Source organism: Dipodomys merriami, unplaced genomic scaffold (assembly GCF_024711535.1).
Source record: "Dipodomys merriami isolate MVZ:Mamm:240054 unplaced genomic scaffold, mDipMer1.0.p SCAF_22, whole genome shotgun sequence".
Taxonomy (NCBI): domain Eukaryota; kingdom Metazoa; phylum Chordata; class Mammalia; order Rodentia; family Heteromyidae; genus Dipodomys; species Dipodomys merriami.
Genome location: NW_027203604.1, coordinates 17,670,537 through 17,694,995, shown reverse-complemented (window position 1 = coordinate 17,694,995; position 24,459 = coordinate 17,670,537). Strand labels below are relative to the sequence as shown.

Sequence of the window (24,459 nt, the reverse complement as noted above, 5' to 3'; positions counted from 1 at the left end):
GCGCGCGCGCGCTCGCGGGGCATTCTGGGAGAGCGGGCTACTTCCAGGCCCCGCCTTCCGTGCCCCGCCCCTTTAAGGGGAACGCGCCGGAGATTTGGCTCTGCTCCATCAGCCCGCCTTGGCTTCCCGCTGAGGTCGTCCAATCCTCCCCAACTTCCATCTGCCAAGGATGTTGGCTTCTTCTCTGTGCCGGCGATTCGCTTTTACTTTTGAGATGACATTCGCTGGTGATAGTTCTCTTCCCATCCCCTTCCCACTGGCCATAGACTGTACATTCTTGTATGCAAAAATAATTCGTGTTCACATCACTCAAGGTCGACATTGGAGGTCGATGCAGAAGGATGCAGTTGAAGTTGGGATTCCGATTTTTTTTTTTTAACCGTTCTGGGGACTGTCTTTCAAGAGAAAGCTGGAAGAGAGTGTAGCTCAGTGGTAGAGTACTTGGCCCCTAGCACTGGCGAAGAAAATGGGGGGGTGGGGAATGGTAGTGTAAAATTAGAGAGGACATTGAACATTTCTTTCTATAGGTTGAGGAAATAGATCACAAGAAGGTGCCAGGCACCGATGGCTCACCTTGTAATTCTAGCTACTCAGGAGGTTGAGATCTGAGGATCTCAGTTTAAAGCCAGCCCAGGTAGGAAAGTCTATGCGACTCTTAATCTCCAGTGAATCACCGGAAAGCCAGAAATAGAGCTGTTGCTCAAGAAGTGGGCCTTGAGTGAAAAAGCTAAAGGACAGCACCTAGGCCCTGAGTTCGAGTACACACACACACACACACACACACACACACAGAGGCACACACTCAAGACAGTAGATTTAGAGTGTGGGCCCAATAGGGTCCAGGAAACAACATTGGCTTCTGGCCAATGGAACCAGTCCTGCTCAGGGCTTCCTACTATAAAAAGCACAAAAGCCAGGAAATGACATGAAATTTGACTAATTAATGATCATATACACTTCTTTTTTCTTTCTTTTTTTTTTTTTTGGTCAGGTCGTGGGGCCTGAACTCTGGGCCTGGGTGCTGTCCCTTCGCTCTTCAGCTCAAGGCTAGCGCTCTACCACTTGAGCCACAGTGCCACTTCTGGCTTTTCTTTTTGCTTATGTGGTGCTGAGGAATCAAACCCAGGGCCTCATGCATGCAAGGCAAACGCTCTACCACTGAGCCACCTTCCCAGCCCCGATCATATACACTTCTACAATGCTTCCTCCTGTATTTCTGTCACTAGACATTCTTTACCGCTTCATATGACATTGGTTTTTGGTTTGTTGGTTGGTTTTTGTCAGTTGTGGGGCTTGAACTGAGGGCCTGGGTACTCCCTGAGTGTCTTTGTGCTCAAGGCTAGCACTTTATCACTTGAGCCACAGTGCCATTTCCGGTTTTTGAGTGGTTAATTGGACGTAAGAGTCTCACAGTGTCTTCTCTGACCCGACTGGCTTCAAACTGCAATTCTTAGATCTCAGCTTTCTGAGTAGCCTGGCAACATTGGGGTTTTTTTTGTTTTGTTTTGTTTTAACACATTTTCTACAGAAAGACTAGAAAAAACTATTTTATGTAGTGTAGGTGATTTTGATAATTTGGAAACATTTCTTTCATCTTCTCAATTATAATGTTAAGTCATGTCTAGTTTTAGGATTTTTTTGTCTTATTTGAGAAACCCTTGATCATATTTCTTCCATTACAAGAGCTGCAGGATTCCAAAGCATTTCTACTGTTCTTTTTTGTTGTTGCTTTGGTTCCTTTCTTTGTGCTAATGCCAGGGCTTGAACTTAGGGAGCCGAAAACTCTCACTCACCTTGTATACTCACAGCTGGCGCTCTGCCACTTGAGCCATACCAACCAGCTCAGCTTTTTGCTTATTAATTGGAGCTAGAGTCTGGCAGACTTTTCTGGGCTGGCTTTAAAGCCCAATCCTCAGATCCCAGCCTCCTAATTAGCCACACAAGCATGAGCACTGGTTCTACCACTTAAGGCACAAGTCTAGCCCCTTTTTTTTTTTTTTGGTTGGTCGTGGGGCTTGAACTCTGGCTTGGGTGCTATCCCTGCACTCTTCAGCTCAAGGTGAGTGCTCTACCACTTAAGCCACAGCGCTACTTCCGGTTTTCTAGTGGTTTATTGAAGATAAGAGTTTCATGGACTTTTCCTGCCTGGGCTGGCTTTGAACCACAATCCTCAGAGCTCAGCCTCCTGAGTAGATAGGATTACAGGTGTGAGCCACCGGTGCCCGGAGTCTAGACTTTTTTGCTTTATTTTACAGGCCCAAGCCAGTCTCAAAACACAAACCTACCACCTCCACCTCCAACATAGCCCAGATTACAGGCATGCACTGCCATACCTGGCCTGGAGAAGTTCATATTCTTGAGTAACTTGGTAACATTCTACCTTGATGCAATTTTTTTTGTTTGATCTAGTGGTCAGTTATAGAGCACCTGTTGTATGTAGTGGCTGGAAGCAGCAGGGCCAATGAGATGGTGGAGTTATCAGCAGATACACCGTGAGTGGCTGAACTCGGGGTGTGTGAGAATTTACTAAGGGAAGGTAAATAGTGTCCCAACTTAAAAGGTCAAAGAAGATAAGGAGACTAAGCTTTCCCTCTGGCTTCCAATCCTGGGGTTCTCATAGGTTCGAGGAAGAGAAAGCAGACTTCAGTGTGCCCACTGGTAAGTGGAGCACCATAGAGGTAGCAGGTGCAAATAATATCTGAAGACATTGGCTCTGAAGCAGAAGGAGAAGCCAACAGCCACCAAGGTATTTCAAGGACAGAAAGGAGAGACAGAAAGCGCCAATGGCTAGTGATTGATGGTCACAGAAGAGGCAGGTACTTGACACAGATGGAGAAATAGCTCTGGGTAGGGGATGTGGTTAAGGATACATTTGTAAAGGATTATAGATGTGTATGCAAGGGGGAAAAGTCTCACCCAATAGAATAGTTTCTCTGTAAAATATTAGCTTTTAGCTTTATATATTTTTGCCAGTGGGATGTTTGTTTGCTAGGCGGGTGCTCTACCACTTGAGCCATCTCTCCAACCATGTTTTTTGCTGGTTATTTTGTATATAATCTCTCAAACTTCTCTGCTCAATCTGCTTCTAACTGAAGTGTAACTCTCAGCCACCAGAGTATCTCTCATATAGGATTATAGTGATGATCCTATAGGATCATAGGAATGATCCACTACTCCTTTGTTGTTGTTTTTTTGTTTTGTTTTGTTTTTTGTCGGTCATGGAGCTTGAACTCTGGGCTTGAGCGCTGTCCCTCAGCTCTTCAGCTCAAGGGCAGAGCTCTACCACTTGAGCTGAAGCGCCACTTCCGGTTTTCTGGTAGTTTTATTGGAGATAAGTGTTTCACAACTTTTCCTGCCCCAGCTGGCTTTGAATTGTGAGCCTCATATCTCAGCCTTCTGAGTAGCTAGGATTACAGGCATGAGCCACCAGTACCAGGCTCCTTTGAGTTAGGGTCTAATGTTCTTGATCCTCAAACTGAGATTATTTTTTCCTTCTCTTGATAGTTGGGACCACAGATTTGCACTATCACCATCATCCAGGAAGCTGATATCTGCTAAAGTGTCATCAAAATGCTGATGAAGATACTCTTAAAGTTCTTAAGCTAAACCAGCTGGCACCAGCTCCTGATCACACCTGGGAGGATTACAGTTTGAGGCTAAACCAGATAGGAAAGTTCCTAAGACCCCTTTTCAACCCATAGGTACAGACGTGCATGCTTGTCATCCAGGCTACATGAGACTGAGATTGAGGGGATCACAGCACCAACAAACCTGGGGAAGCAAAGTGCACCAGACTGTCACCATGAGGGGAAGGTTAGATGTTGTGGTACACAGTGGCCTGGCTCAGGTAACCTACCTGGGCAGAACAAGACTCAAACCTAAAAATAATTAGGGTAAAATAGGGTTGAGGGTATGGCTCAGTGGTTTTGTGCTAGCCTAGGAAGCAGGGGCCCTGTGTTCAAAACTCTCAGTGCACACACACACACACACACACACACACACACACACACACACACACACGTGCTAAGGGAGGCTATAGTGGCTCAAGTCTGTAATTCTAGCTTTCAGGAGGCTGAGATCTGAGGATCACAGTTTGAAGCCAATTCAGGCAGGAAAGTCTGTGAGACCCTTATCTCTAATGAGCCACCAAAAAGCTAGAAGTAGAGCTTCTACTTCTTGGATGCGCAGCCTGTGCAATGTTGTTTTCAAAGCCAGAAATGGATGATGCTTGGTAGAAGAGATGGAAGGACCTCTGCCTCCTCTGCCTCCTCTGCCTCCTCTCCTGTGGGTAAGTGACTTATTGGGGGGAGACCAAGTAATCACAGCCAGAATGCCCAAGCTCTCTCAGCCAGGATTCCAGATGTGGAGGAGCTCCTTACATGGTTTGCAAAGCTGCTCAGTCAATGTATTTTTTTGGGGGGGGTCCGGTCATGGGGCCTGAACTCTGGCCTGGGCGCTGTCCCTCAGCTCTTCAGCGCAAGGCTAGCGCTCTACCACTTGAGCCACAGCTCCACTTCCAGCTTTTTTCTTTTTTGCTTATGCGGTGCTGAGGAATTGAACCCAGGGCCTCAGGCATGCAAGGCAAGCACTCTACCACTGAGCCACCTTCCCAGCCACTCAGTCAATGTATTGATTACAGATCAGCAATGAGCCTTCTGTGTCCAACTCAGATCAGAAGTGTTCAGGTGACCCATACATTCATAAGCAATAAGTGGTTGTTATTTTAAGGCACTGAGCTTGCTTAGGGAGTAATTTGTTACCAAGTATTGCTGTGGCAAGTAGCTAACCGATACAAGGCATATAAGGGAGAATTTCTAGCTAGTGCTTTGGCTTTCCAAACTGTGCAATCCAGGGGTTGGATCTTGTGTTTCTAATTTCCAGAAAAATGCCAAAAGGATGTCGCTGGGCCTCGGGATCATGCCTGGTGGAATCTGTATAATCTCTATGGACCTCAAATGGGGATTTTTGTGTGTGCCAGTTCTGGGGCTTGAATTTAGGGCTTGGGCGCTGTTCTTGAGGTTTTTTGTTTTTTTTTTTTTTTTAACTCAAGGATAGTGCTCTACCACTTGAGCCACAACTCCAATTCTTCTGATGTTGGTGGTTAATGGAGATAGAGAGTCGTTGACTTTCCTGCCGTGGCTGGCTTTGAACCACTCTCCTCAGATCTCAGGCTTCTGAGTAGGTAGGATTACAGGTGCCTAACATGTTTAAACATTTTTTGTGGGGAGGGGTCCGGTCATAAGCCTGAATTCTGGGCCTGGGCACTGTCCCTCAGCTCTTCAGCTCAAGGCTAGCGCTCTACCACTTGAGCCATAGTGCCACTTCCAGCTTTTTTTCCCTGCTTATGTGGTGCTGAGGAATCGAACCCAGGGCCTCATGCATGCAAGGCAAGCACTCTACCACTGAGCCACCTTCCCAGCCCCCGTTTAAACATTTTTTTTTTTTTTGGGTCTGGTCGTGGGGCCTGAACTCTGGGCCTGGGCGCTGTCCCTCAGCTCTTCAGCTCAAGGCTAGCGCTCTACCACTTGAGCCACAGCGCCACTTTCCGGCTTTTTTCTTTTTGCTTATGTGGTGCTGAGGAATCGAACCCAGGGCCTCGAGCATGCAAGGCAAGCGCTCTACCACTGAGCCACCTTCCCAGCCCCATTTAAACATTTTTATATGGTATGTGTGAGTGAGAAACAAAGGGAGAACACACAAGGGCTCGGAGACAAATGCTGGAAGATTGAGAAAGACCAAATGGGCCCCAAATGCTGTCTGGGAGAAACATTAGTCATTTGACTCTAATGGGGACAAGAAGAGGCTGAACGTCCATTTCAGACTTCCATGGAATAAATGTGAAGGGAAGAAGTTAGGAAGTCGTTGCAAGGATCTGCCAACCAGAGCAGGGAAAACCAGTTGTATGTAATCCTTGCTTGCTGCTCCGCTGCTCCACCTGCTGCATCCAGCTAACTCCCATCTCTATCTCCAGACATTTAAAGCAGCCTCAGAATCCCTCCTCCATCCCAGATTGTGTGTCTGCTTCTGAACTTGCCCTGGGCTTATGATCTGTGCCAAGGACTGCTGTTAACATCTGGATGAGAAAGCTATCAATCAGCCACCCAATTCTGTCCCCCGCCACCTAGCTCTTATCCTTTTCTTTCACAATCTGGAGGACCTGTAGTTCATTCCCAACCCCTTCACTTGCGAAAGTGATCACTTAAATGAGATCAACTTTGTCTACTGGATTAAATGGCAATTCTGGCTGGGTGTTGGTGTCTCACATTGCAATCCTAGCTACTCAGGAAGCTGAGATTCTGAGGATGGAGGCACCTCTCTTCCTGTCCCTCACTGCCGTCAATTGCCATTTCTAAGATCAGTCACCTAGGCATTTGGGTCACTCCATTCTTCCTGCCTAACTTCCTTTGTACTGCCCTTTAAGGGGGTAAGCACCCCCTCCCAGGCCTTCTGATTGTTGGCTTAGTGGGACAAACCCATGGTATCCGTCTTCATTGAGGCCCATGGGAATATCCTTAGTGCCAATGATCCTCTTGCCAGACAGCAGACATTGACCTGCTTTGCAATCCACCCACACAGGGTGCACAGCAACACTTTATTTAATGGCTCCACAGAGAGAAAGAAGATTCAGGAAGCCCAGGAAAGCATAGAGTGGGCTTGGCTGCCACCATTCCTGCTGCCCTGGAGTCCGGGCCTGGGTGGAGGATGGGTGGAGGAGGCTGGGGTTGAGGTAGACAGGCTGCGCTCAGGCTCCCCCCCACCTCCCTTTGCTATACAATCTGTGCCCTTGACCTCGACCTCCACAGCATCCTGGCTGCCCTGGGGTGGGGCCCGCTCCTGTGTCTGCCTCCATGCAGAGGATTCTTCATGGTAGCTGTCACCAGGCTAGGGGTGAAGTCATTCCGGAGCTGCGAGGGCCCTCGCCAGCCTGCAGGTCGCTGAGCGCTCTCTGGTGGGTGCACAATGGAAGGGGGTGGTCAAGGCTTTGCCACCCTCCCTGCCTCCCACCCCCAGAGCTCAGCTTGATGACCAGAAAAGGGGACAAAACCCTTGTATGATATTGGGTCCCACCTTCTCTAGGGGGCACCTTCAGCCATCACCTTGGCTCACCTCGAACTTGCTCATGAACTCAGCAAAGATGCCAAAGAAGGCCTCCGATGTCGTGGCTTTGGAATCTTCCCCAAAGAAGGCCAGTGCCTTGCCCAGCTCCTCCATAGCTTCGCGCTGAAGCCCATCCAGCGCCCGCAATGCAGGCTGGGCTGTCTCCAGGAAGGACTAGAGCAGGGCATAGGTTAAGGAAACAGCCACCACTAGATGACTACTGATCCTCTCCTGCCAGGCTGGGACCCCAGTCTGAGCTCTCCCTTCCTGCTTTGCCTGAGGCCTTACAGGCCCACCCCTGCCCACTAAACTCACCTTGGAACTTGGAAGTCAGTCCCAGGCAGGGCTATGTCTCTCTAGTAATTGGGGTTATAGTGTATAGCACCATATCTGACTCCATGCTTGCTTTTATTTTCTTCCTTTCTCTATGTCTCTCTTCCTTCCTTCCTTCTTTTCTCCTGAGTAGCTAGGATTACAGGTGCAAGCCACCGGTGCCCAGCCTGAAGTTTTTTCACAGGTACATTTTCTGTCCTCCAAGGTCAAGCTTGGTTTCTCTATGAATTACCAGTACTTAGGACAGGAGGAAGTCCTGGAAACATATAATTTGTTCAACACAAAAAGTCAGAAAGGCAGGAAAAATTTTTAGTCTCCATCTCCAACTAACTAGCAAAAAGCAGGACTGGTATGGTTCAAGTGGTGAAGCTCCAACTATGAGCAAATCAGATAACTTAAAGTGTTCCCAGCTGGTGACACTATTTTGAAGGGTTATGGAAACTTTAGGAAATGGAGGAAATAGGTCACAAGGGTGGGTCCCTAGGGGTATGTTGCCTTTGGTCCTTTCTTGTCTTTCTACTTGCTATCTGCCACCAGCTACCCTGGATGCCATAGATAGAGCTACAGGATATGATTTCTGCCTTACTGTGTTTGGTTTTGCTTTGGTACTATTCTTCTTTTCTAGTTCTGCATTTTTCCCTTCAAGAGTGGAAAGGTTGACTTTTGTGCTATTGTATGGTGAGAGTATGTAGCTTCTTTTGTTTGTTTGTTTGTCGATCGTGGGGTTTGAGCTCTGGACCTGGGCACTGTCCCTCAGCAATACAGCTCAAAGTTAGCACTCTACCACTTGATCCACAGCGCCACTTCCTGTTTTCTGGTGGTTAACTGGAGATACGAGTCTCACAAACTTTCCTGCCTGGGCTGGCTTTGAGCCACAATCCTCAGATCTCAGCCTCCTGAGTCGCTAGGATTACAGGCGTAAGCCACTGGTGCCTGGCTTATAACTTCTTTTTGACTTTACAGGGTTTCCCAGCTACAAGAATGCCCTGGGGTTTCATAGAGACTCCAGATTTAGACACTTGACCAATGTTGGAATTGTTGAGACTTTGAGAACTCTTGGAAATGGACTGAATTTTACAATATGAGATGGCCATGAGCCATTCCATATGGAATTCTCAAGACCACTCTGTACTAATGAGAAGACTGGGCTCAAAGAGGTATAAGTGGCACACGTGAAATCCCATAGCTGGTAAGCTACTGAGTCAAGATCTGGGCCTCAGCCTGTTTGATGGACCAACTCAAGTGCCTCTGTAGAGAGATCTTCTATCATTGCTCTGGAGATTTCCAAGTCTATATAAGCAAGCGGACACCCCTGGACTGATGGATGCTAGAATGAGGGGGCCTCATCTGAATAGCTTGATTTCATTAGCAAACATTGAGGTATTATGTGAAATGAAAGGGGATGGAGCAAGGAACATTTTGTACAAGCTGTAGTATTGGCTCAATGAGGCTCTGGAAGTCTCTCTTTGGTTCAGAGGATACAGTCATGACCACAGCAAACCTGTCCTCACTAGATGGAGCCATGTTCTGGCAGGCCATCTGTATCTCACTTATGGTGCCATGGAGGTCAGCCAGGTCACCGGTCAGGGCCCGTTGGTTCACTGTAAGGAAGAGGATGGAAGCCTCATTAGGACACATTTAAGGCCAGGACAGCAAGCATCTGCTTTCCTAGTCTTGCACCCAAGCCTACCTTTGGCTGCTAGAGGCACAGTGGGCAGGTCCTGAGCAAAACCCAGGAGTTCTGGGAAGTGCTGGCTCAGCGATTTGGCAAGGATGTGCAGGAAGGTGGACTTCCCATCCACTGTCTTGGTGGAGTTCAGCTGCAAGTGACCCAAAACACATCTTCCTTCAGGACTCATCAGATGCCTGGGAACATGGCCTCAACTTTTCCTCCCTATATGGTTGGCCTTAATTCTCTATGTTGGATTTTTTTTTTTTGCCAGTCCTGGGGCTTGAACTCAGGACCTGGGCACTGTCCCTGAGCTTCTTTTGTGCAAAGCTATCATTCTACCACTTGAGCCACAGTGCCACTTCCAGCTTTGTCTGTTTATGTGGTACTAAGGAATGGAACCCAAGGCTTCATGCATGCTAAGCAAGCACTCTACCAGGAGGTTACATTCCCAGCCCCTCTATTTTTAAAAAGAATATTTTTGTTATTAAGTAGTTATTCAAATCTTGAATAAATCTACAATGTTTCTAGGTCCATTTTCTTTTGCTGGGATGGGGCTTGAATTCTTGCTCAGCTTTCTTGGTCCGCTCATGGGGCCTGAACTCTGGGCCTGGGTGCTGTCCCTCAGCTCTTCAGCTCAAGGCTAGCGCTCTACCACTTGAGCCACAGCGCCACTTCCGGCTTTTTTTTTCTTTTTGCATATGTGGTGCTGAGGAATCGAACCCAGGGCCTCAGGCATGCAAGGCAAGCGCTCTACCACTGAGCCACCTTCCCAGCCCTTGCTCAGCTTTCTTGCTCATAGCTGATACTCTACCACTGTGCCACAGCTCCAGACCAGCATTTTGTTAGTTCACTGGGGATGGAATCTCCTGGACTCTTCTGCCCAGGCTTGCTTTGAACCATGATTCCCCCATGTCTCATCCTTCTGAATAGCTAGGATAAGAGGTGAGAGCCACCAGGGCCTTGCTTAAATCTCCTCCTGGCTCATGTTCTCTCCTCCCCTCTGTCACAACTCAGGTTTGCCTTCCTAGCCTAGGAGGTATGGCAAATTACTGCTGCCTGACCCTCACCTCCGTTAGAAAGTTAATCTTGAAGCCGGTGGTCTTGTTGGTCTTGGGTTGTCCATCGTTGAGATAGTTGCCCATGGCCAAGACAAACTGTGGGGAATAAAGTGGGCTAGTGGTGCCCAAGTACCCACCCACCTGCGCTCAGGTGGCAAGTACCAGAGGACAGAAGGTTAGGCTGTCAGGAAGGGGATGTCTCCTGACCTCTAATATCTTGGCGAGTTTCCGGCTGTTTTTGAGCTCCAGGGATGCCTGTCGTAAGCACTCGAGGCTGCCTCGGATCTCCTCTGTCTTCTCTTGGAGGGTGGCCTGGAAGTGGAGGCTGCGCAGGCGGGTCTTGTATTCGGGAACAGACAGCATCTGCCACGAAAGCAGGGTGGGGATTCATCCATCTCCCACCAGGGGACCCTCTGCCCCACCAAAGCTTAGGGGAAGGGCCAGCTCTCAGCTTGAGTCGAGTAGGGGAAAGTAAGCAGGCTCCCTAGACACTGACGTGCCATCAACATTGACCTCAGGGGGAAATGGCCGTTGAGGAGTCAAACTGGGTCAGAGAGGCAGAAGCAGGCCCCACGCCCCAGCTACAGTGGGAGCCCTAAGGGAGACGGGCCTTGGCCTTGGGGGTGGAGGACACGGCTGAGGGACCTGCAGGACGAACTGGTCAGGTTCACTGAGGCGGCCGGGCGCCTCGCGGAAAGCCTGGTAGCGCTGCTCCTCGTCGGCGTCGGGTGCGAAGAGCAGCAGCTGTGCCAAGTGCGCGGGCTCCAGGCGTCGGGGCTCCATGCTCATGAGCACCTGCCGCAGCTCCGCGGGGCTCAGCTTCAGATGCGCCAGGAGGATGGCTGAGGGTGAAGCCGCGAGGAAGAGCTTGGGGGCGGGGCCAGGCGGGGGCGGGGCCAGGCGCATGAGGCGGGGCTTCAAGATTAGCAAGCACTCTATTGGGTGGAGACTGAGGAATGAGGTGAGCTGCGTTGTCGTGAAATAAATTGGGGCACGGTGCTTGGTGGGCGGGGTTGGAGCAGGACTAGGAACGGGGGTGGGAGGGGGTGGGGCATCAAGATTGGCCACATGCTATTGGGCGGAGCCGGGGGTGGGGAGGTGATGGTAGTGGTGATTAACTAGGGGTGGGCGAGGTCAGGAGGATGAGCTAGGGGCGGAGCCCGAAGAATGGGCGGACCTATAAAATTGGGCCATAAACTATTGGATGGGGTCTGGGATTAGGAAGTGGGCGGGGCCTGAGAGGAGCCCCTTAGGGGACGGAGCCTGTTTGGTTCCACTGATGGAAAGGATCTTTGAGTGCAGATTAAACAATGAGGAACGGGTCTTCGAGGACAGAAACCCATGAGTGCAAAACAAGGAACTGGGGCGGGGTCTGAGAAGCAGAGTAGAGAACGTGGTTAGAGGCAAGACGAGAATTGAGGGATTGGCCAATAAAGCATGATACCAAGTCTGGCACCTGCATCCAGCTGGGATCTTATTAGCTGTAGGACCTGGCAGCTTTCCTTCAGCTAACTAGGTGGCGAGGGCCTGGGCCCTTGCCTAAGACTGTGACCCAGAAGGAAGGCCACTGTCCACCTTTAGAATCCCCAGGGGTCTCTGGCCCCTTACAGGTGTTGTAGGCCTTCTTGTGGGACAGGATCTCTACCACTTCCTTCTTCCTGAAGGGTTCAGGCCGGGGAACTGGCTCTGGAAGAGAAAATGGATAACTTAATAGGGGCTGAAGGTGGGTAGGGCTGGGTCTACCAGGAGAAGTATGACCACACATTCAACCTCAGCAGACCCCTCTCCACAGGCACCACCTTGACTAAATCAGCTCCAAGCATCCCTACTCTCCTCATTCCCAGGTTCAGTCCAATGCACTTGGCCTGTGCCATATGTCCCTCCCCTTCCCCCAATTGCACTCTCTCCTCTGGCCTGTCTGGACTAAGCTGGCAGAGCAATGAAAAGTCACATCTCTCAACACTTCACATAGTTCCTCTTTCTTCTCCATCCTGGGACTACCTGCCATAGGTAACCAGGACTCTGGCTGCTTGGAGTCTCACCTAACCACTCATTACCAGATTTTCAGAAAGGGACTGTGGAAGAGGGAGGCTAGAACAGATGGTCCATTTTACCCTATTCTGGGCTGTGTGACTTAGAGCAAATTACCTAGCCTCTCTGTTTCCTCCTTAGAAAGTGGAGGTGATCGTTTGATGTACTTAGTAGTGTTGTCAAGGGATTCACATAGAAGTCAGAGTACCTGGAATTTGGTGAGTTTATAGTAAATGGCAACTATTATTATCTCTACTTTGAGATGGGGTGTGGGGGGGAAACTAACCCAGGGCTTGAAAGTTTTTAGATACATTGGATAAATGACAGTCCATCAGACCTTAGGGTAGAGTCTCTGATGACAACACAGAAGGCAGGAGGTAGGCCTTCCCCCTCCTTCCCCTCCCCCCACCCCTGCCGCCAAGCCATCAGGCCACTCACTTGCAGGTTTCTGGGTGCCAAAGTGGAGTTCCAGATCAAGGTATTTCACCATGTCGCTCAGTTTATCATAATCAGAGTCCTCCCCAAGCTGCAAGGGAGCATGGGAAAGTTCAAAGTAGGAGACACGTTCACAGCTGGACTGACCTTCCTGGCCACACCCATTCTCAGAGGGAAAGATCCAATAGGCTTGGGGATGAATCCAAGAGCAGTAGGAGACTGCAGCAGCTAAATCATCCAAGTTATCAGGTGAGGAGTTGTCTTCCATTTCAGTCAGTAGTACTGTATAGACATTCAAGCCACATGCCAGTGGCTCATGTCTGTAATCCTACCTACTCAAGGGGGTAAGATCTGAGGATCAAGATTCCAAGCCAACCCGAGTAGAAAAGCCCAAGACAGTCCTATCTACATTTAATCAGCAAAAAAACTGGAAGGGGAGGTGTGTTTAAATGGTAGAGCACTAGTTTTGAACACAAAAGCTTGGGGGCAGTGCCCAGGACACACACACACACACACACACACACACACACACACACACACACACACACACTCCAAAACAACAACAACAACAACAAGTGGAAGTAGAGGTGTGGCTCAAGTGATACAGGGCTAGCTCTGAGCATAAAAGCGAAGCAAGAGCTTGAAGCCCTGAGTTCAAGCCCCAGTACATAAAAAGATTGTCCAGTGAGCCCTCAACAGGTAGTGAGTACTCCATCACTGAAGGTGTTCAAGTATATATTGACAGTGATGCTCAGGAGGAGATTCAAGCATGAAAGTGGAAGGATGGAGTACTGGGGCTTGAACTTAGGGCCTCATGCTCTCACTTGGCTTTGGTACTCACAGCTGGTACTATACTGTTGGAGCCATACCTCCACACCGGCATTTTGCTGGATAATTGGAGATAGAGTCTTGTGGACTTTTCTACCTAGGCTGACTTTGAACCAAGATCCTCAGATCTGAGCCTCCTTTGTAACTAGGAATACAGGCGTGAGCCATCAGCACCCAGCTTGGTTTGATTTTTTTTTTTTTTTTGGTCAGTCATGGGGCTTGAACTCTGGGCCTGGACACTGTCCCTCAGCTCCTCAACTCAAGGCTAGAACTCTACCACTTGAGCCACAGCACCACTTCTGGTTTTCTGGTGGCTTATTGGAGATAAGAGTCTCACAGAACCATGATCCTCAGATCTCAGCCTCCTGAGTAGCTAGAGTTACAGGTGTGAGCCGCCTGGCTTGATTTTTTTCTTTTTGAGACAGGGACTTAGTATTGTAGCTTAAACTGTCTTAAGACTCATGATCTTCCTAGCTTGGCCTCCTGAGTGTTGGAATTACAAATGTGTACTATCACATCTGGCTACAAGATGTCTTTTTTTTTTTTTTCCTCTTCCAGTACTGACAACTGAAGTCTGGGCCTCAACTTTGTTTTCCTCCTTGAGCCAATCCCCAGCCTTTTTGCCTTTTTTTTTTTTTTTGGCTCAGGTCCTGGGGCTTAAACTCTGGGCTTGGGTGCTATCCCTGAGGTTCTTTTGCTCAAGGCTAGTACTCTACCACTTGAGCCACAGCACCACTTACAGTTTTGGTTTTTTTCTGAGTAGTTTATTGGAGAGAAGAGACTCATGGATTTTCTTGCCCTGGCTGCCTTCCAACTGCGATCCTCAGATCTCAGCCTCCTAAGTAGCTAGGATTCCAGAGGTGAGCCACCAGTGCCCGGCCATTTCCTTTGCTGTTTTTGTATTTTGGGTTTGTTTGTTTTTTTTTTTTGTCAGTCATGGGGCTTGAACTCTGGGCCTGGGCACTGTCCTCAGCTCTTCAGCTTAAGGCCAGTGCTCTACCACTTGAGTCACAGCGCCACTTCTGGTTTTCTGGTGGTTTTATTGGAGATAAGAGACTCACAGATTTTCTTGCCTGGGATGGCTTTGAACCACAATCCTCAGATCTCAGCCTCCTTAGTAGTTAGGATTACAGGCAGGAGCTTCAGGCGCTCGGCTCATTTGCTTTGTTTTAAAGATAGGATTACCTACTAACTTCCCAAGTAGCCTCAGATCATGATGATTCTACCTCTGCCTCTGAGTATCAGGAATCACAGGCATGAGTTACCATGCTCAACACCATCCCCCCTTTTAAGAAGGTCTGAGAACTAGCCCAGCCTCCAGCTGGATAGATGGCATTTCTAGATGCCCTCAGTATGACTTTGGCTTAGGAACACAGACTGACTTCCATGGGTGCACTGTCCTCCCCAAAGGTGGGCATGTCCTTGATGTGGGCTTCCTTTCCCCTGTTCAGGGCAGAGATGACCGAGGAATGGCCTAGCTCATGCAGAAAAAGACTGGGAGGGTGTGTCTTATCTTGGTTGCCTGGGCCACCCACCTCTGCGAAGCGCCGGGGGCCCCATGTCACCTACCTGACCCCAGATGGTGCCTTCTGAATTCTCCACCTGCTCCCACCGCAAGCGCTTGACACTCATGTGGCTGGTCTCACTTCGTCTGTGACCCAGGCCTCGAGACAGCATGGGAGGTGCACAGGGAACAGGTGGGGGCAGAGGTGGTGGGGGAGGTGGTGGGATTGGGTGATTGTGTTGGGTGAGAGGTTTGGCCAGTGCCTGGGGGGGTCCCCGGGGACCATCAGAGGCACGGGAGCTGGGCTTGGGGTCATGGAAAGGCAGAGGTGGTGGCGGCGGGGGGCTGAGCGGGGGTGGAGGGATGTGGTCAGAGATGGAGGAGTAGGTCAGGGAGCTGCCTTCCTCGCTGCTGCTGATACAGTCGCTGGCGCTGCTCCGTTCGTTGGTCACAAAGCTGCCCTGGTCGTCATGGAAACTCATCTGGTCCATGGAGAACAAGTAAGAGGAAGGCTATGTTCCCAGACAGACCAGAACAGGTGGGCAAGTGGGACAGCCTGGGTCAGAGAGCCTTGGGACAATCCTGTGGGTTTGCCTGAGGCTGGGAGGCTGGCCTGAGAAAATGTAGGGTTGCTTGGAGCAGAGTGGGATATCTCTGGCTAGGGAGTAGGGTTGCCTGAGATATACTCTAGGACAGACATGTGAAGGGTCGGTCTGAGGAAGGCATGGGAAGGGACCTGGGGCTGCTGCTGTTCCCTTTGCAGTGCTCCCCACCTTGCCTCCCTCCCCACCTGCTTTCCCCCTCCCCACCTCCATACCCACCTCTTCATAGTCATTCTCAGGGGTCAGGAAGTCATCCACAATCGTGACCCGGGGACCCAGCTGCTCGCTCAGCACATCCAGAAAGCGGTCGGTGTCCCGGCTACGCATGGGCCGCGAGAAGGTGAAGAGCTTCCTGCGGCTGGACGATCGTGCAGGGTCAGGGCTCGGGGGACTGTCCGGGTGGACTGGCCCAGGGCTTGGCTGTGGGGAGGGTGCCCTGCTGCTGTCCAGGCTGGCGTAAGGGTGAGACTCGGAGCTGCTGGGGGATGCCAGGCCTCCAGTGCACAGTGGGTCGTAGCAGGGGGAAGACAGAAGCCGCTCGCTTGGCCATGAGATGGTGGATAGAGTCCTGGGTCCTGGGTGGAGGACAGGGCAAGGGGACCACTTTCAGCCAGCATCTGATTCCATGTGCAAGCAGGAGGGGTGGTCCCTGAGGGCTGTGTGTCCCTGATCGCTGTCTAGGTACAGAACTGGGAGACCCTGACTTGCTCCCCAGCTTCTTCCATAAGGAAGGATGACTAGAGGCAGGATGGCAGGGAACCCCAATTGAGCCCAGAAAAAAGTTCCTTGGGGTCCCATCTAGCACCCACCAAACACAACTTGAAGGGCTGAAAAATACATTTTTGTGTGTGTGTGGCATCATGGGGCTTGAACTCAGGGCCTGGGTGCTGTTCCTTTTTTTTGCTTTGAACCACAGTTCCACTTCTAGTTTTTCAGGTAGTTAATTGGAGATGAGAGTCTCACTTTTCTGCTTGAGCTGGCTTTGGATTGCAATCCTCAGATCTCAGCCTCCTGAGGAGTTAGGATGACAGGTATGAATTACCCTGGCTACTTTTTCTGTTCTTGTGTGTTGGTACTTGGTCTTGAACTCAGAGCCTTGTGGTTTTTGTTTTTTGTTTAAGACTGGGACTTAAACTCACTAGCTGATGCTTGCTTTTGCTCAGTGGATGGTGCTCTACCACCTGAGCCATGTCTCCAACCTGAGCCTTGAACTCTTGCTTGGCTTTTTTTCACTCAAGGCTAGCAACCTACCACTTGAACTACATCTCCACTTCTGGCATTTTGCTGGTTAATTGGAGATATGAGTCACTCAGATTTGCCTGCCTGGGCTGGCTTTGAACTATGCTCCTCAGTTCTCAGCCTTCTGAGTAGCTAGGATTACAAACCAGTGGTATAGCTTTAAAAAGCATCTTCTAGGCCCCAGTTTAGGGTCATGAGACATTTCCTCTACCCAGCAAGTTTTGGGCACACAGACACATCTCCTAGGAGTTCTGTCTCCACTTTTGTGCAGTACTGAGGATTGAACTCGGGGCCTTGCACTTGCCTAGCAAGCACTTTTGAGCTACACCCCTCCAGTCCTTTTGCTTTATTTTTTTAATTAATTAATTTATTTATTTATTATTTATTTTTTTGAATGTTATTGTAAAGATGCTATACAGAGGGGTTACAGTTACATGTGTAAGATAATGAGTACCTTTCTTGTTGAACATTGTTACCACCTCCTTTGTTTTTCTCCTACTATCCCTTCCCTCTGCCATTGTTCATGTTTTTAAGGTAGGGTCTCTCACTTTAGCCCAGACCATGCTCCTCCTACCTCTGCTTCCCAAGTAGCTACCACAGGCTTGTACCTTTATGCCGGAATTTTTTTTGTTGGTTTTGGGGCCTGAATTCTGGGCCTGGGCACTGTCCCTCAGCTCTTCAGCTCAAGGCTAGCACCCTACCACTTGAGCCACAGCACCACTTCCGGCTTTTTCTGCTTATGTGGTGGTGAGGAATCAAACCCAGGGCCTTATGCATGCCAGGCAAGCGTTCTACCACTGAGCTACCTTCCCAGCCTGACTTGTTTTGAGATAAGAGTCTTGCTACCTTTTTGCCTGGGCTGGCTTAAAACTTCAAACTTCCTCTCTGTGCCTCCTAAGTAGCTAAGATTATAGGAGTACACTACTATCCAGACCCTAGTCCTGCCTTCTAACCCCAGAGAAGCAATGTTTTAAGCAAAATCCATGTGCGGACTTCAGGACTTCTTAGGAAGAAGTCCTCTGCTTTTCCAGATGCTCAGTGGAGCTGAGGATGACAGGAGTGAAGGAAGGATTAAAGCAAGCCTGACCTTCATGTCCCAATGTCCAGAGGATTCTAGAATTCCCCACAAGAGGGTGTACCTGGGAGTGAGGACAACACCCAGACAGATATCCAGTCAAGGCACCCATCCTGGACATGAGGCTAGCTGAGCCCCCCTACCTGCTGTGCTGGTCAGGCTGGGGCCTGGCGGAGAGGCCCGGGATGTGGACATAGTCCCCATCTTTCCTTTGAAGCTGCTGTTTAGTCGAGACTCAAGCTCTGCATAGACGGCTGACATCTGAGGTAAGGATAGTGGGGGTAGGGTGAGGCTAGCCCATTCCCACTGCCCCCCCCAGGACCCCAAAAGGGCTTCAGAGGATGGGTATGGCAGTCTGCCCCCACCAGAAGTAGCCACTGAGGTGTGTTGGTCTGGGGTCTCCTGGGTCATGTCCTATGGGCCACCCATTTCCCACCCTCCTCTGACCCCCTCCCACCCTGTAAGGCAGAGACAAAGTCTTACCATCTTGGGATTGGGGGTCTCAGGGAGGGAGGTGCCATCACCTGCCTGGCGCTCTCCTGGGATCAGAGGAAGAGGCAGCTCTGGGCATTCACTGGGACCTGCTGGAGGTTGTCATGGAGATCTAGAGACCCTATCTGAGCTCTCAGGCTCAGACCTTGCAGCTCCAGGAGGGAGCTTTGCCTTCCAGTCTCTGTGAGTGCTCATCTCACCCAATGTAGAAAGGGATCACCCAGTCCCAGCCTTTCCATCTGGGGGGTCTTACCGCAGCTGAGGCTGGCTTCCAGGCCCTGGGAGCGGAGACTGCGGCGGCACATGGAAGAGGCCCTCAGGGAGCTCCGTGGCTGGGGCTCTGGTGTGGGCTCTGGCGTGGGTTCTGGCTCCAGATCTAGGTCAGACTCAGGCTCTGCTATTAGGACATGCAGGGGAGACAGAGGCCCATGTTCAGCCTCCACAAGCAAGGACAGCGAAGGTAGACATTTGTGCCAGGGAGCCTTCTCTGTTTGTCTATAGGGCAAATGTCTAGGGGAAGCCCTGAGGCTTGAACTCAAGGCTTCATGCTTGCTCTGCTTGTTCATTTGGCACTCTATCATTTGAGCCATGCTTCTAGCCTGGCTTTTGATTTTCATGTGTTGTGCCAGTTCTGGGTCTTGAACTCAGGGCGTGGATGCTGTCCCTACTCCCTTTGGCTCAAGGCTAGCACTCTACCACGCTGAGCTACAGCTCCACTTCTGGTTTTTATGTGGTTAATTGGAGATAAAAATCTCACAGGGAGGGGCTGGGAAGGTGGCTCAGTGGCAGAGCGCTTGCCTTGCATGCCTGAGGCCCTGGGTTCAATTCCTCAGCACCACATAAGCAAAAAGAAAAAAGTGGTAGAGCTAGCCTTGAGCTGAAGAGCTGAGGGACAACGCCCAGACCCAGAGTTCAGGCCCCACGACCGGACCCCCCCAAAAAAAATCTCACAGGGACTTTTCTGCCCCAGCTAGCTTTGGTTGAACTTGGATCATCAGATCGAAGCTTTCTGAGTAGCTAGGATTACGGCCACTGTCTCCCAGCTCCCTGTTTTTTTTTTTTTTTTTTTTTTTTTTTTGCTCAAGGCTAGTGCACCACCATTTGAGCCACAGCAATCACATTTGGCTTTTTTGGTAATTTATTGAAGAGGCTCATGGACTTTCCTGCCTGGGCTGGCTTCAGACCACAGATCTTTATACCTCAGCCTCCTGAGTAGCTAGGATTCAGGCATGAGCTCCCAGCTCCTAGCTTCTAGTCTGGCCTTTTATTGGTTATTTTGAAGATGGAGTCTCAAAGAGACTTATCTGCCATGGCTGGCTTTGAATCTCAACCCTCAGATCTCAGTCTCCTGGTAGCTAGGATTACAGGTGTGAGACACAGACACCTAGCTACCCATTTCTTGATCTGGGTACAAAGTTCTTCTTCCTAGGGATCAAAGGACAGTTGAGATCCTTCCCACTTTGTGCATGTCCAATCTGGGACCCTAGGCAGTTAGGCAGGGGGTCCAAAGTCCTGAGGAATGTGGATATACTGCATGAAAGTCAAGGTGGGAGTATGCGTTTGCTTGGCACTCAGGCATATATGAGTGGGTGGGGCTTAGAGCAGCAGTTGTTCAACCTCATAAGGAAGAACAGGTGTCTGTTCATCTGCTAGACTGGGCAGATGCTTACCTGTCATAGCTGTGTATCCCAGGAAGCATGCAATCTTCTCCTGACAGAGTTCCTGTTCTTCATAGGTCAGTAACTGATAGATGAATTGCCAAAGCACCTGCTTGGCAGGTGTGTCCAGCACAGGGTAGACATCAACGATGAGGGTGTCTATATTCCTAGGAGAGAGCACAGGATGAGGGATTTGTTACTCATTAGCTCCCCCTATTGGTGAGCAAGGATGGCACTTCCAAGCCACAGAATTCAACTCATGCCAGAACCCCCAACCTCAAAAGACAGAGCCGGCAGAATCCAAGGCACAGGCTACTCATATTCCGACCTTCTCTGCCACTTACCAGCTAAGGAACCTTTTTCAAGTTATTTAACTTCTCTGGGTCAGTTTCTGAAAAGTAGGGGCAAAAATAGCATCTACTGCTGGGTGCCGGTGGCTAATGCCTGTTATCCTAGTTACTCAAGAGGCTGAGGTCTGGGGATCGCAGTTCAAGGCCAGCCAGTGCAGAAAAGTCCCTGTGAGATTCTTATCTCCAATTAACCACTCAAAAACCAGAGTGGCGCTGTGGCTCAATTGGTAGAGTGCTAGCCTTGAGCACCAAGAGGCTCAGGGACAGCACCCAGGCCCTGAGTTCAAGCCCTACAACTGAAGAAAAAAAAATAGCACCTCTCATGGTGTGCTGGTGGCTCATGCCTGAAATCCTAGCTTTTTAGGAGGCTGAGATAGAAGAATCTCAGTTTGAAGCCAACCCGGGCAGGAAAGCCTTTGAGACTCTTAGCTGCAATTAACTACCAAAAAATCTGGAAGTAGAGCTGTGGCTCAAATGATTGAGTGCTAGTCTTGAGCAAAAATGTTCAGGGACAGCCAAAAGGGGATGAAAAAGAGAAACAGTCCACCACTGGACCAATGGATCAACAAAATGTGGTGAATCTATACAACCGAAAATACAAAGAAGTGAGGTGCACATCAAAATTTATGAATGTTAAAATAACTTATACAAGCCAGGCAGTAATGGCTCACACCTGTAATCCCAGCTACTCAGGAGGCTGAGATCTGAGGAGGATTCCAGTTCAAAGACAGACTGGGCAGGAAAAGTCCATGTGACTCTTATCTCTAATTAATTACCAAAAAAGCCAGAAGTGGAGCTGTGGCTCATGGTACAGTGGTATCCTTGAGCAAATAAGCTCAGGGACAGCACCCAGGCCACAAATTAAGCCACAATACTGACACAAAAAATGCACATACGTACATATATATATATATATATATATATATATATATATATATATATACATACACACATACACACATATGCTAAGTACAAAAAGACTAGACACAAAAGCTCACACACCATATGATTCCAAGTTATATGAAAGGCCAGAATAGGAAAAGCTATCGATACAAAAAGTAGTTGCTTGATGTCAGGCATTTTGGAGATGTAATCTTGAAGACTTTTCTTCCTAGTCTGGCTTCAAACCTGTTCCTCTGGATTTTGGCCTTCTGAGTAGCTAGGATTACAAGTGTGAGTCATTGGCTAGGGTTTCTTTCTGTCAGTCCTGGGGCTTGAACTCTGGGCCTGGGTGCTGTCCCTCAGCTCTTCAGCTCAAGGTGAGCACTCTACCACTTGAGCCACAGCACCACTTCTGGTTTTCTGGTGGTTAACTGGAGATAAGAATCTCATGGACTTTCCTGCCCAGGCTGGCTTTGAACTGCAATCCTCAAATCTCAGCCTCCTGAGCAGCTAGGATTACAGGGGTGAGCCACCAGCGCCTGGCTTAGGGTTTCTTTTTGATATCAGGAAGTTCTAAAATTGATTATAGTGATGATTGTACCACAGCATATTGAAGTGTCTGCTTACAAGAATGAATTATATGGTATGTGGATCATAGTTTAACATAACTGTTTAAACAAAAGGGAATCGATTCAAGAGAGACTTGGCACAGAACATGCTAATAACCCCATGGGGTAAGGAGGGGGAGAATATAGCCTGCTACCATTGTGATCCAAAAAGAAAGACCCCACGCTGACACCAGTGGCTTCATACCCTTATGCCTATAATCCTGGTTACCCAGGAGGCTGAGATCTGAGTGAAGATTAAGGCCAAAGTCAGCCTGGACAGAAAAGTCTATGAGATCCATATCATCCAAAAAACCAGTAGAAACCCAGAAGTGGAGGTGTGGGTCAATTTGTAGAGCACCAGCCTTGAGTAAAAATGTCTAGTAAGAATAGGAGGCCTCGAGTTCAACCCCCAGTACTGGAATAAGGAGGAAAAAAACAAAAAACAATTAAAAACACCAGGTGCTGGTGGCTCATGCCTGTAATCCTACCTATTCAGGAGGCTGAGATCTGAGGATTTCGGTTCAAAGCCAGCCCAGGCAGGAGAGTCCCAGAGACTTTTTTTTTTTTTTTGAGTCCTGAAGCCTGAACTCTGGGTTTGGATGCTATCCCTCAGCTCTTCAGCTCAAGGCTAGCACTCTACCACTTGAGCCACAGCGCCACTTCTAGCTTTTTCTGCTTATGTGATACTAAGGAATTGAACTCAGGGCCTCATGCATGCAAGGCAAGCACTCTACCACTGAGCCACCTTCCCAGCCCCTGTGAGACTCTTATTTCCAATTAACCACCAGAAAACTGAAAGTGGCACTGAGGTTGAAGTGGTAGAGTACTAGCCTTGAGCTGAAGAGCTCAGGGCTAGAGTTCAGGCCCTGAGTTCAAGCCCCATGACTGACAAAAAACAAAAACAACCCAAAAACAATCCCCCCTCCCAAAAAAACCAACCAAACAAAAAAAAATAGAACAAAAAACTTCCACTCCCATCCCAAGGGCCTGGCCCATGGCAAGTCTCCACAGTGAGGCTCTCATGCCGGTCCACAAAACATTTGTGTCTGCTTCACTCCACAGAGACTATGATTTGTCCACGGTCACATGGTGAATCATGTCAGCAGCCAGGGTTTGTGTTAGGGCATTCCTAGCAACCCCCACCTTGGGCCCTTGGTACCAATTGCTGCAATCTTGAATACTTCCCCAAGAGTAGGAGTCTGAGGAGGCCCAGGCCTGGAGACCAGGATGGTGAACCTGGATTAAGACTTAGGGCCCATCCAGGACAGGTGCCCACCACAGTTCTGTCCATCCACCTGTGCTGGAAGAAGCTCTCAAGGGCACGGCAGACCCCATAGCGTTCGGGGGGCGTGAGCAGATGCTCCAGTTGCTGACTGAAGGTCTTCCCTTGGACCCGGATGCTGGAAGGCAGGATCTCTGCCACCCACTGCAGGGACGTGAGCGCTGACGACCGGTTGGGGGAGTCCAAGGAATCAGAGTCTGTGGAGACCACAGACAAGGGAAAAATGGGTCATCCAGAGTCCCTGGCAGCTGAGGTGTGTCATGCATGGGGACACACACCTACTGCCTGCAGCTGGGGGCTGGGATAGAGGCAGAGCCCTGAGCAGGGTTTCAACACGGAGCATTGTAGGCTCTACAGCGCCACCCAGGGGAAGCCCTGGGAAGTGCAGCTGTAGATTTGGGGGAAGAGCATGGTCCCCCACTGGAGTTATAAATCATGTATGTATAGGTGATGGCATAAGAGTCTCACCACTGGCAAATGGGACGATCCCTTCTTCCACCACCAGCGTGGGCATTGCGCCACTGCCCTGCAGCATAGACACCACCTTGTCATGAGAGCAGTTCCTGCCAAACAGACATGACACAGGTAAGCCCTGACAGGTGAGTCCTCCCATCCTTCCCCACTAGGCCACAGAACGTCCACAGCTGGATGGGGACTAGCCAGGGCCTTGCCTGTCCTGCTTGTTAACCTTCAGAAGGGAAGCCCTGGGTATTGGGAAGTTTGGTGTGTGGCTACCCTCTGGCCTGGAAGGATCTATTGTTCATCACCAGGCCAAAACTCCCCCTCCAGAGTAAGGCATGAATGGCCCCTCCCATTCTGTTTCTCCAGCATGGGTACATTCTAGTTAGAAGGATGGACTGAAGTCTTAGCCTAATGAAGAGAGAGATGCTGGGGAATCAAGAGTCCAGAAACAATCAGGACCACAGCTGGGTGCCTCAAGAGGCAGGAGGATTGGGAGATGGCTCATCATTAAGCTCAGGTGTCCCCAGTGGCCTCTGACCTCATGTCCAGTCCATTGAGGAAGAGGATCCGGTCACCTGACTTGAGAGCAGCATTGTCAGCTGGGCTGCCTGGAAGAAAGAAGACTATACTGGTCAGATGGGCAGGCCTCATCCTGAACCTAGTGGGCCCAGTATGGCCCCAACGGCAAATTTAAGGATGGCAAAAGACTCACTTCTAAGTATACATTTCATTTGCAAACCAACCAATCAGGATAGATGTAGATACAGATTTTTTCTTTTTTCTTTCTTTTTTTTTTCAGTACTGAGGACTGAACACAGGGATTTATACTTTCTAGGCAAATAAATAAGCC

General features: G+C 49.6%; 1 protein-coding gene across 1 annotated transcript in view; it reads right to left on the bottom strand.

Annotated features, from left to right (window-relative positions):
- Positions 1-6,591: 6,591 nt before the first annotated feature.
- Positions 6,592-24,459, bottom strand: part of Grid2ip (Grid2 interacting protein) — a 38,759-nt gene continuing 20,891 nt past the window's right edge. The window contains exons 5-22 of the mRNA XM_070033735.1: positions 24,148-24,217; positions 23,616-23,710; positions 23,161-23,344; positions 20,038-20,192; positions 18,621-18,761; positions 18,359-18,456; positions 18,019-18,136; positions 15,781-16,136; positions 15,025-15,441; positions 12,631-12,718; positions 11,770-11,847; positions 10,807-11,003; positions 10,369-10,524; positions 10,171-10,257; positions 9,122-9,251; positions 8,914-9,032; positions 7,108-7,272; positions 6,592-6,946 (exon numbers count right to left, since the gene is read on the bottom strand). Coding sequence (XP_069889836.1) covers positions 6,875-6,946; positions 7,108-7,272; positions 8,914-9,032; positions 9,122-9,251; positions 10,171-10,257; positions 10,369-10,524; positions 10,807-11,003; positions 11,770-11,847; positions 12,631-12,718; positions 15,025-15,441; positions 15,781-16,136; positions 18,019-18,136; positions 18,359-18,456; positions 18,621-18,761; positions 20,038-20,192; positions 23,161-23,344; positions 23,616-23,710; positions 24,148-24,217 — 2,726 coding nt within the window. The 3' untranslated portion in view covers positions 6,592-6,874. The remainder of the gene's footprint in view (positions 6,947-7,107; positions 7,273-8,913; positions 9,033-9,121; positions 9,252-10,170; positions 10,258-10,368; positions 10,525-10,806; positions 11,004-11,769; positions 11,848-12,630; positions 12,719-15,024; positions 15,442-15,780; positions 16,137-18,018; positions 18,137-18,358; positions 18,457-18,620; positions 18,762-20,037; positions 20,193-23,160; positions 23,345-23,615; positions 23,711-24,147; positions 24,218-24,459) is intronic.